General features: G+C 40.7%; 1 protein-coding gene across 4 annotated transcripts in view; it reads right to left on the bottom strand.

The window, feature by feature from the left end:
* Positions 1-12,536, bottom strand: part of itpr2 (inositol 1,4,5-trisphosphate receptor, type 2) — an 88,505-nt gene that overhangs the window by 17,301 nt on the left and 58,668 nt on the right. For 3 of the 4 annotated variants that reach the window (XM_061821676.1, XM_061821678.1, XM_061821679.1), the window contains 15 exons: positions 7,908-8,028; positions 7,533-7,720; positions 7,267-7,447; positions 6,471-6,724; positions 6,172-6,372; positions 5,314-5,424; positions 5,052-5,147; positions 4,851-4,970; positions 3,822-3,956; positions 3,549-3,741; positions 3,304-3,429; positions 2,393-2,568; positions 2,158-2,322; positions 1,884-2,067; positions 147-230 (listed from right to left, as the gene is read on the bottom strand). In XM_061821676.1, the coding sequence (XP_061677660.1) occupies positions 147-230; positions 1,884-2,067; positions 2,158-2,322; positions 2,393-2,568; positions 3,304-3,429; positions 3,549-3,741; positions 3,822-3,956; positions 4,851-4,970; positions 5,052-5,147; positions 5,314-5,424; positions 6,172-6,372; positions 6,471-6,724; positions 7,267-7,447; positions 7,533-7,720; positions 7,908-8,028 (2,335 nt within the window). The remainder of the gene's footprint in view (positions 1-146; positions 231-1,883; positions 2,068-2,157; positions 2,323-2,392; positions 2,569-3,303; positions 3,430-3,548; positions 3,742-3,821; positions 3,957-4,850; positions 4,971-5,051; positions 5,148-5,313; positions 5,425-6,171; positions 6,373-6,470; positions 6,725-7,266; positions 7,448-7,532; positions 7,721-7,907; positions 8,029-12,536) is intronic. The other variant, XM_061821677.1, reaches the window with a different exon arrangement.

Raw genomic sequence — 12,536 nt, 5'->3', positions numbered from 1 at the left:
CTGATGTCCATTAGTTAACTACAGTACTGTTTTGGTGAAAATCTACAGGCTTAGGCCTCAGCTGAACCACACAGACTTTCTTTGTAAGATATTGAAGGGAGTTTGTGAACGTGTCAAAACAAGACCGACAACAAAAGAAAACTTACCAGTGGCAATTTTGGAGGAAACGGGGCATTTCTCTTTGGTACATGAATCTTCCATCATTGGTCTACTGAATAAATGTCCATTTCCTACAAATGAGAAAATGGGTTAAATACGTGCACTTATGAGTGATTGTTAAGCACACTGGCAGTGTCAACTTTGGCCTCCCACTGTTGCGGTCATATGTTCTTTGTGGGCTTGACGTGTTTTTTTTCTCCAGTGCTTCCTCCCACAGTTCAAAAGTGTTGTACTGCATGGTAGATTCATCGACCACTAAACTCCTCTAGGTGTGAACGTGAGTGTGAATGCCGGTCTCTATGTGCAAGCCCTGTGATTGACAGGCAACCAGTCCAGACTGCTCTCAGCAAGTCAGCTGGGAGAGGACCCAGCATGAGGGGCATTGAGAACTGATCCCAAGAAAAATGTTCTTTTAATAACTGAAATGGCTTTTAAATTTTCCCTCTCCCTAATCAGTGCTGATAATCAGCAGGAGAGATGATTATTATGTAAACTGACCCAACAGCTGCAGGGTGAGCGAATGTCGAAGTGTTGCTTGAAAAAAATTAACGAATCAATTGCCCAGCAGTAAAGGTTTTGAGCAGCTAAGAAGTTCTATCTGTGTAATCATCTCAAAGCAAGGGATCAATTTTAGCAAAGAGACAACATATGAGCTGGTAGCGGGGTGCAGTGGTCAGAGCAGTGGGGTGGTAACTGTTTGGACTCCCGACAGTATTCTCCACAGGTTTGCTGGAGTTTTGCACCTCAGCTCCCAACTGAGCCAACAACCACGGAACCACGAGCGCCACGGCTTACATAACACGCCACTGCTCTGCCGTGTGTGCGTGCGTCTGGGCACTGTTCAGCAGTACACAGGATGGCGTGGCTACCAAGTTATGCAACAGGTGCACATGTGCCTGCTGGTTGTCTCTCCTGACCGTGAAACGCTCACAGCCACAGCTCATTAACACACCCACACTCTGCAGCGTTTTCAAAATACACATCTGCGAACGTACTGTTCATTTTCAAGCTTCATTTATTTATTTATTTTTTATATTGAATGCCTAATGCCTGGTAACAACGTATAAATACACATGGCACTTATTTCACTCACACTGACATTAAAAGAAGATTTTACTTTATGTCCTTTTCATCATTGCGAGTCCTTATTTTTACCATTGAGCCAGACAATCCTCAAATTGTTCAGCAATTGTTCTTAAAAGTGGTTCAACAAAACAATCAGGTTCCTCTAACCAGAGCAGCTCAAAACTTAACCATTAAATGTCTTTTAACAAGAGCATAGTGTAAGTGGAAGAAAGCTCCTGTTGCTTGCTCCACAAGCTGCCAGCTGCCTGCTAGCATCGCTGGACTTGCAACAAAACAATGGCCAATAAATAAAATAAATAAATATACAATGCCCAGTGTACATATACATCAACTATTAACCAACAACGTGATTAATTTCACCTTGCAGAGGCAGAGGGGAGTACTCAAATACTTTGTGCCTAAGTGGGAGCACTCAATTACTTTGTACCTTCACATTACACTCAAGATCACATTATGTATGATAAATTATGGTAATAGGAAAGTGCCTCATTACAGAGGTTGCCTGTTGGGAGGGAAAATCAGACAAATGACCTCTGAGGTCACGATCGCCTTCCAGGAAACAAAAATAAAATAAAAATCACCACAAGTAATATTGATTTCAGAATCCTTAACATGGTGATGATGGATAAAATTCTGACCTGGTGCAGGGAGACGGTCCACCTCCATGCGGAAATCATCTTTGAGGAAGAGGAAGCCGATGATGGAGAAGAAGTAAACAAGAAAGATGGCCAGAACTGCAGTCAGAATAATGGAGCGTCCATTCCTTGTCACACTCTTTATAACGTTCAGCAGCGTTTCCTCTCTGATTACTAAGTCAAAGAGCTGTGTGGGAAGATCACAGAGTTATCAACAATGTATTTATTGGTCCATTACATCTTCATTGTGTTTGGCCAGTCCACTGCAGAGTCTTACCAGAAAGCTGTAAAAGAACTCGTGCACAAAGAGACCCAAAACACAGATGATTGCATAGCCCAGATGGTAGATGAATAGCATGTCCATAACGACAGCTTTGTAACCACGGGTGAACGTCCCCTGGTTGCCCACAAAACTCACCAAAAAAACTAATTTGTTGAACAACTGTAAAAGGGTACAAGAAACACATTCAGAAACTAAAACGGACAGGGCATTTAAATCTTCAGCCACTTACATTGACTGTACCCAGTAGTAACAAGGCAGGACCGAGGCCCATGGTGTAAATGGCACGCAGAATGAGGAAGACCATGAAAAACACAGTGCCACATGGTTTAGGGAGGACTGGAAATAAAGCAATGGAAGCCCCCAACGCTGCCCACAGCAGGAGACAATGGAAGCGGGATAAGGTCCCTGAGGAAAGAAGGAAATTGTGAAATGAAAAACCATCAGTGGTAGCCTTTTGTCGATTCATTAGTAAGAGTTAAAGGTTTTAACTTAACATAACACAATTACACCTCCAAACATTGTTAGGAAATTACGTAATGTCTCAAAAACATTTAATGGGATCTGGAAACTCTTTGGATATTGAACCATAACTTGGACGGTGTCATGTATGTGCACCAATTAATAATACTGGGGGGAAAAAAAAAATCTGAACTATGAGGGGGGGAGGAGTAATGAGCCCAATTTGATTTAACCTACTAATAAAGGATTTATAAATGGTCTAAGCCCTGACATCAGCCATTTTGGGAATGAGATCATGGTTGGATGCCCGTGAGAAGCAGAGATCTTTGACTGAATTTCTTGCTTTGGAAGGTGAAACACCACTAAACATTTTCAAGTCATCAATGGCGACTACGATCTCTGATCACCATTCCCAGGATTAACGGCTAAAGATGGTCTGCGGCTCCTTTCCATATCACAGAGGTCATGCCTCGTGTTCTTCACCTTTGACACCCACGTTTTGACTGTGCTGTACCTTACTACAGTTTTCCCAACCACATTATACAACCTTATTACCTCATTACCTTCTAATCCCTCCTGGAGATTAGGTAGTCACCAGACACAGCATGACTCAACACCCTCCTCAGCCCTCCCCACCCTCATTGGAATTGGGTTTGTACATAGCAGATATCACTTCCTCACCTTCATCTCCATCATCTCCAAATGGGTAGAATACAGCCACACAGATGTTGAGCAGGCATGCCAGGTAGAAGGAGATACTCCCCCAATGAGTGATATGGCGTGAAAACCAGAACAATGCCTTATTTTCTACATAAAAAAGGGAAGCAAAATGCAAAGGGTATAGTTTGATTGATATTTGTTAGTCAGTCAGTTAGTCAGCAGAGGTATTTTTGCAGTTTGTCAAATTGCAAAATGCAAGGACTCACTTCGGATTTTTTTCTGCCAACTCATCTCATTGTAGAGGTTGTCAAACTGCTGAAAGAAGTCATTAACCTTGCTGCCCTGGTCATCTCGCTCAGTAGTGGTGAACACCCGCATTTTCGACTCCTGGGTGAGGTACTCACAGATGTTGGGGACTGGAAATACAATTTGCTCCATGGTACGGTCGTGACGTACAATCTGGCAAATGCAATGACTTTTATCATTCAATTTAGTACATTCAGAGAAGAAAACTGTACATAATAACACCAACTTCTTACCTCAATCTGAGCTGTGTGATTGGCATAGTATTGGAGGGCATCATCCTTTTCATTGTCAGGGTCCAAGCTTGATCCAGTCACCAAACTCGACCCTGGCCGCAGACTCTGCTGCAGCATCTTGTTATGGCGAGCCAGCTGGGAAGAAGAAGGAAAAAATGAAATTGGTTTCAAGATGAATAGCAATGAAATGGTGTCCATTAGTGACTGAGAACTACAAGCCCTCAAACAGGACCATACAAGTTGCACTTTAATGCATTTAAAGGATTCCGTGAATTGTAATGTTTGTGTATCACCCTAAAATTGAGGGCAAATACTATGTATTGTAAGAACCGTTCAACTGCGAGAGTCAAAACCAATGCCATGTACAAAAAAAAAGTGGATTTTTTTTTTACCTTCACAGTTACTTTTGTTGACTTATTTTAATAATTGTGGCAATTGGTAAAGAATATATTAAAGTGGACACCTGATTTCAAATGTCCCATTCATTCACCAATTTTACATGTCGCATATCCAGCGCATGATTGCAAGAAGCTGAAGCCTATTCTAGCAGACTTCAGACAGATAGCAGACTATACCATGGACCACTCCCCAATCAGCGGATACATAGAGAAACAGACAACTGCTCAGAGGGGCATTCACACAATCACTGAGTCGGAACTGAACTCAGACTTTCTTCACAGATGTCAAGAGAGTGGAGCACTAAATCATCAGTGACCCACAAAGGGCTAAGAAGTTTAAAAAAAAAAAAAAAACACGTTTTTCTGTTATAATTAGCTAAGACAGCTCGGTAGGCTCAAAAACTGTCTGACACTTTTAAGGCCTGCTTGACACAGCCTGCTTCCTCTATTTAACAGCAGACAAGATAACATTCAAACAAACAACGCACAAAAACAGCTTTTGAAAAGGTTGATCAGCAAATACATACTAATATATCTGGACACACTCAAATTTCACTTGAAATCCACACAGAACACATGAAAAAAATATACACACACATCAGCACCCATCGTCACACAGCTAGTGACTAACCTGGTGGGCCAGTATATAAATGTTATGACCAACATCCAGTGGCTTGATGTGGTCGAGAGCAGTGTCCTCATCGTCTTCACTTTCCAAAGCCTGGGCGTAGGCCTCTTTCATGACGTCCACCTGAGGCACAACAATTGGTCTGATTTCAAGATGGCATCCACCATTATGCAGTTTACACACACGCACAGGGTGGACACTTACAAGCTCAACAGGTCTCATTTTGAAAAGAATTTTCTCCGCGTTCTCACTGTCATGGCGGCTCTCCATGATGGCCAACAGGAGCTTGGATGCATTATTCTAGAAAATATTTGTAATACGCCCAGATACTCAGTCTTGATTCCAATCCAATCACTCAACGTGAATATGCACTAAACTCAGCAAATATACAGTAAATAAGAAGGCTGTATAAGCTCAATTAGTTTTCTGTATTGGCTAATGTCAGTAATATTTTGTGTAATCTCACCTTCAGCTCCAGCACCAGGTCCATGCGATTCTTCCCCAGGGGGTTGATGGGGTTCACAATAAGTGCTATAATGATGTCAATACCATTTGACTCATGTCTGGCTATACAGGTCTGGAGAAGTAAGAAATAAACAATAAGGCTCGGCACTGATTAGAAAACGTGTTTTCTGTCATTTGTAACAGCATCTCCGTGTCTCAATGGATTAAACCCAATCGAGGGGATGGTAAACTATTATTTTAGATCGAGCCCTTATGATGTATACAGCCCATATTTGCATTGCGTCTGGGAATTGATACGCATGTTGGGATGGCTGATCATCTGTATATAATTTCTAATGATACAATTAAGATAATTCACATTTATTTTGGGTTGTTGTTTGTTTACTGTCACACCATGTAAATATTTACAAATCTAAAATGGATAACTTGCTTAGAAAAACAAATGAAGTCAAGCAACTCTAAACCAATTTTATACACCAAGTACCACCTAAAAATGTCCCTACCTCTCAAATTACTACCATCTTGACCAACATTTTGAAACAGTAATAGTGTAGTAGGCCAAAGTGTTCATCAAAAATGAGACAAGCATTTTATTTCTAAAGATTGTACTTAATCTAATTGTAAACTACAGTAATATTACTGCCTAAATAAAGGGGGAAAGATTCTCATAATTAAATTCAAATAGGTTGTATATAAAAGTTGAAAAAATATCTACATAAAAGTTGTAAAATCTATTTTTTTTTTAAATCTTAAATGAATAATCCAGTAAAAAAGTAAAATACAACTGAACTGGACTCAGCCAGTGATTCTTCCATGTACCACTAGAGGGAGCCTACATAAGACCTCTGTTGAAAATCACCTGGTTTTCATGGCAGGGGCCCTGGCAGTACTCCGTGATCGTTTCCAATGTTTGACGAACCAGGTCAACATTGCTCTCATTTATATAAAGGCCAAGCAGTCCAAGACCTCCTGTGGTGCTCCCACAAATGCAGTCCAGGAACTGAAGAGTCTCACATACTAAATTGTAGTTGGTCTTGTTGTTTTGTGAGCGCAAAAAGTTCTGCATACAGAGGAGAAAGGAAAAAATTTAAACATAGGTCAATTCAACAATTCAAGTCTAGTTCAAAATAATGGAGGGGGAAAAAAAAACACGAGTACCTGCAAATCACAATTGTGGTTCTCACAGAGCAGTTGAAGGAAGCGTAAGATGGGTTTCATAATAGTGATGGCCTGGCTCATGCGAGTTTCCTCTAAAGCTTCTTCAGCCCCTTTCACCTCAGTGTTGTGGCACAAGGCTTCAAGATCAGGATCCAGCTCTTTTCGGAAAGCACAGAAAGCCTTAGAGGTCACAGACGAAGCCTCTTTAAGTTGCCCTCGCATGTCCTCCCTCATATGAAGTCTTGAGTCTTTCCCTTGCAGCATGGATGAAAATGTAATGTGTTTCAATGGGGGGCAGAAGGGTATTTTGGAACAATTGAGCCTTTGCTAATGGAAGGATGCATTTGAAATATTCAAAACAATGATCAATCGTGGAAACAACTCATATTCAAGGCATGAGAAAAGATTAATTTCTTTGGTGAATAAAAGACGCTATTGACGTGGGTGCTCCAACACGAAAGCACACAGTCGTGATACAAAGGCCCTTTGATAGGCTGGGTCGGAAGTCAGGTGGTTTCTGACATGTGATGCCACAGACTGATAACATTCTTCAGAGAAGTCAGAAATGCAACATTTAGTTTTATCCACCATTGTTACCAACTGAGTTTTAGGCCCACACATGGGGATTTTAAGTCTGGAGGGTTTTTTTTTTTTTTTTCCCCCTAGGGAGCCTGAAGCTTTCCAGATACTGCAGCCCATCCACTCTTACTTTATTACCTTTCTCCTGAATACACACGGATATAACATTTGTTGAGAACATGCAAACACTTTCAAATGTTTCATTGCTTGCCTGTACCTTTTCTGAATCCGACACCACTAAAGTCGGTGTCGTCATCCCTTTTTCTGCTGTTGAGCTCGAACATGTTGACCGACACGGTTGCACGGATCTCCTGCTGCGCCAAACGCATCCGGTCATAGAAAACCTTAAAGAACCTTTCTGACTTCTTCTGCTTGTACAGTTGGTTATAGAAGGAGTCCTAGGAAAGACACATAGACTTTCATAACACCAGTTTATTTGTCAGTCTTGTAGGAACGAATGTTTAGCAAGTCTACGCCACTTACTTGTATCTGTGTATTTCCACCTTGGAGAAGGGCAATCCCCAACAAGACGCTCTCCTCAAAAACCTGGTCATTCTTAGTGTTGACAATGAGGTCGATGACTAGCTCAGACGCTCCAACAATGTCCAGCTGACACTGGATCTCCATGATACTACTGAGTGGCTTTTCAAAGTCCGCTGTGAGAGAACCCCCTGCACAGATCAATCATACATTACATTCATGTTAACAGATACACTTGACTAAATAACACAGTATTGACAAAAACATTGGAACACCTGGACAGTACAAACAACTGAACAGAAACTTGTACATCGATGGTCTATTACAAAAAGTTTTTGGTCTCCTTTTTGAATTCACTTTGCAGTTTTTACAAAGTACCTCCAAATGTTGGCTTGGCAAAAGAAGCAGGTGAGCTGCTTCCACCCCCAATCTCTGACTTGGAGATAACTCTTTGATTTCCAAAGTAACGTGTGAGGAGAATCTCTCGCAATTCCTTTCCCTGAAAGGCAAAAAAACCCAAATTCGGTTAAATGGTTAAAATTACCATATATTTGTTGACATGTGTATTTGCTATTCGATGACAATGGTGTACTCAGAGGAATCCACTGATTCAAAAGACAAATAAATGGATCAAATGTACATTCCCTCTCAGGTGCCAAAATGCATTCCTTTCTTTATGAGAGTGATGGTATCTATGATAACTATATAAGCACCCAAAAAAATAAAAGCAAACACTGAGGAAGGGAAAAAAAAAAAGCCACCGTACATACAAATGGGTTTCTTGTAACTGTGAATCCTAACCCTATGACATATCTAGAGTAGATTGTTGCAAAAGGGCTTTTTCTAAATAACATTTATGCTGGGCTAGTTATTGTTCTAATATATTTTACATTACTTATGCACTCACTATAGTGGTCTTACGCCGCTGCAAGCATGTGCACATCTGAGGAGCATCTGCAACACTGATTCACAACATTTTTTCCTTGCCACTTTAAATTCCATACATCTCTTGAATTGTTGGCACCTCTTGCACAATGGTCACTGCACTGGACTATTGTTCTATTAGGCATTCAACTGCTCTAATTGCTTGACGACTGCATTTTTTCCCCCACAATTGTGTCCCCCCTCAAAAAAAAAAACAAAAAAACATTGTCATTGCCAGATTACTAAAAACTTTTTATTGCTCAGTGGCTGTGCTTCGCAATGTCTTTATCTCTCAAAATTAGTCTCAGTCAATTGAGTGTCCATTGTTCTACAATGGGGGCTTTTTAACATCTTTTGGCAAAAGAATTTCTGATTCTGATAAGTGAAACATCCTCTTGAATCTGAAAAAAATGTAACCTGAAGTTCCTAATCAAGTTAATGTAGAAGGTAAAAATCCTCAGTAAATGTCAAACTGGGCTTTGTCATTACTTGTCATGCTGCTTCTTTTTTCCTTGAAGTACAATTGAGCATCACATAGTTGGAGTTCAGCATTTGCCAATTTCTCTATCTCCACATTTAATGTGGCTAAAAATGTACATTACTTGGCTACTTTAGTGGAAAAATAATTCACTTTTTTTTTTTTTTTTTTAATTTTCCACCGTAGTTTCCTACATTGAGAAAACAAGTAATTAATGTCACCTCTAAACATGCAATAGTAGTTAGTCCATGCAACCAAATTGGGGTTAGGATGACATTTTGCCTCTCGCAGCAGTCTTGTCATGCATGTGATTGACAGTCAGCATTGGGAGAGCTGGGAGTGGCTAGGTTAGTACAGCTCTCATTTGTGAATTGGCACAGTATAATAAACTGTGGCATCTGTAACAACAGCTTAAACAAACATTGGTAAACCTACCCACAACCTACACTTTGTATTTCTCTTTCGTTTATGTGCATTTGTAACAACATCTTAGCGGAATATTGCTAAGCCCACTTACAACCTACAATTTGTATTTCAGGGTCAGTAAAGAAGACTTATGTAGACAATGCATGCTTCTTATAATATCCATCATTTCAGTTTAATGTAATTTCATTCCGTTTGAATGTCATTTACTTGTTACAATTTGCATGAAGTATTTGTAGAGAAAATATTTCTGGTTAGCACATCTGCCTCACAGTTGTGAGGAATGGGATTCAATGAACAGCCCCGCCTGTGTGCAGTTTCCATGTTCTCTTCGTGTCTGCATGGGTTTTTCCCAGGTTCGCTGGTTTCCTCCCACATCCCCTAAACCTGCGTGGTAACTTTACTGAAGACTCCAAATTGAGTAAATGGTTGTTTGTTTATATGTGCCCTGCGATTAGCTGGTGAGCAGTTCAGGGTGTACCATGGCTCTAACCCGAAGATAGCCAGGATAGGCTGCAGCACTTTTGCGACCCTAGTGAGGATAAGTGCTGCAGAAAATGGATGTTTCAAAGAAATGCACTACATGTGCAGTAGGCATGTGGGATGTTCGTCTTAGAGCAAGTTGGCTTGGGTATTTGAGGGTGTGTTTTTCCATTAATTGTGAAACTAAAGAGTGTGAGGTTTTTCCTGCTCAAGTTTGAGGAATAGCTAAGAAAAATATGATGACTAGAAGAACAAATGTTAAGCTATTGATTGACTGGCTGGCTGCCTGTACAATGCATCACCAATGCTAACAGTGTACTACATTGTCAAGGATACCATCAACTGTTTCAAGTATCTACAGATACAAATGAGGCAATGTCTTGCCTCACCAATGTTGTCGTTTAGGTGTAGTTCAGCAGAAGAAGTGTACGTGCACATGCAGCTGATGCTCTCTGTGTCAGTAAACATCTCATCTGCAGTCAGTGGAGACACTTGTCTGCCTGCACTGTCTGGCTCAACGTTCACACAAACACACACCGACGCACACACATATCCTTCTTCAACTAAAGTTGATGATCCACTGAGCCCTCCTCATTTCCATGCAGCGGTACACAGACAACCTGTGTGCATGTACAAGGCAAACATTACAAACTCTTCCCAAAGCACACTTATTGCAGCTGGAATCACGTTTGACTTCATGCTTCCTTCCTTCCTTTTTTTTTTGTTAGCTTTGCATGCATAGATTGAAAAAGAAAAGTAGGACTGGGAAGAAACTCTATGGGGGTTTTGCTCATTTTCTCTCTTCTAGGTGATGCAGTCTGCTGGCTCACTCTGCAGCGAGAGAGGAGACGGGAGGCAGGATGGCGGCAGAGGAAAGGCTGCCCAGTCTGAGTCATCTCACTGCTGCATTGACGAGAAACTCTTCAGTCAGACGTATAGTAGCCATGTAGTAGAGGAGTGACAGAAATAGAGGGAGAAGTAATTGATGAGAGTATGCAAGGCTGCAGCAGAGTGGAGCAAAAAACAAGAACAAGTATGCTGCAGGTTTTGTTTGGGTTTTAAAATGTGCACCGGCACGCCACACTGCGGCTCTGGTGTCCGGAGCTGCCGGTCCCCACCTCCGGCTTCCACACACCCCCACTGTTCCCCTCCTCCTTTTCTCTCATCTCTATTATACCTTGCATTTCTGCTCTCTGTATTTCCCCCTAACAAAAGCACGGAGGAAAGGTGCGCGAGGTCACCCCTTTGCAACACTACTGTCAGACAAGGTTAACTGTCTGCAAAACTTGGACCATGGAGAGCAGAGTATTAGCTAAATACAGTAAGTCAGGTCCAAATCAAGCAGACCGGTACGAGTGGTCACACAAGACATTGTGAAAATGAAATTTAGTTCTCAGCAAATCCCTACTTTTGGCAGATATTCTGATGAAAATTAGACTGCTCATGTAGAAAATACAAGTTGTAGCCATGCATGCTCAATTCCTTTGTATGCTCCCTTCCAAAAATGTAATTCCTTTAGTTTTCAGTGAAATGATTTGGTTTTGACTTTAAAAGACTTCTTTTCCTTTTGGCCCATCCCTTTAGAGGTCGCCACAGCGTGTCATCATAGATGAATGCATATTTGTTTGGCACAGTTTTACGGTGGATGCCCTTCCTGACACAACCCCTCTGCATTTAGCCAGGGAGACAAGCTTATAGCACCTGGTATTCCCACGCGGTCTCCCATCCAAGTACTAACCTGGGCCAAACCCGCTTAGCGTCCGAGATCTGACTTGACTTTAAAAGACTAATTTGCAAAAGGAGCAATAGTTCATTTACTATTTTTAGGTATATACATATCTTTATCTGTTTATGCAACTAAAATATCACATTGGTCATGTAAAACATTTTTTTTGGGGTGGGGTGTCAGAAAGTATATTGGAACAGCAACGGCAAAAAAAAAAAAAAAAAAAAAAAAGTTGGAAATTCTCTGTAGGTTTAAATCTCAAGATATTACAAAAATTACCTGAGAATAAACAAAAATCCTCCACTTTGCATTGTTGATTGGGCAGTGTGTTTCGAGTCATAATCTTTCTGCATTGATAAATCATCTTCAATCAGTTTGGTGGCATCCTTCTTTCAACTGACAGACATGTTTCTGTAGGATTTTGCGCTAATTTGTAATTTTCGACACATCATTGAAAATGATGAGCCCAGAAATCTTGCAAGCCCAGCATTTCACCCACTGAATTTCCCGTACAGGTATGTTTGGGATCATGCACAATTTCTTTCCAAAGCTTAAGACTTTCCATCACATTGGTCAAGGTTCATCATTTTCTCACCAGTGCATTTTTATTCTTTATATCTTTTTTAAGCTTCACAGTTTTTTTTTTTTTTTTAAACCACCCATACACAGTTCGATAGTTTTCATGTTGTTTTACACATTACTAGTATAATAAAGCCTTTACAGACAAATCAATGTAATAAGGAACACATAGCATCAAAAGCAACTTTAGTCTTGTGGTCCAACTTTCTATCTTCCAAACTGTGTATCAGATCCAGATGTGAATACATACCAGGAAATAAAAGATGACGTGTTGATTTCGTCTCATGCTGTCAAAGCCAAATGTTAAAAAACATTAAAACAGCAAAAATAAAGGAATTGGCCACACTGTTCCAAAAGAGGCAATCTTGCCAAATTAGTCAAATTTTGCCATTCA

Source organism: Syngnathoides biaculeatus, chromosome 6 (assembly GCF_019802595.1).
Source record: "Syngnathoides biaculeatus isolate LvHL_M chromosome 6, ASM1980259v1, whole genome shotgun sequence".
NCBI classification, from domain to species: Eukaryota; Metazoa; Chordata; class Actinopteri; order Syngnathiformes; family Syngnathidae; genus Syngnathoides; species Syngnathoides biaculeatus.
Note: the sequence above shows the minus strand (reverse complement) of the source record. Positions and strands in the feature narration are given on the sequence as shown.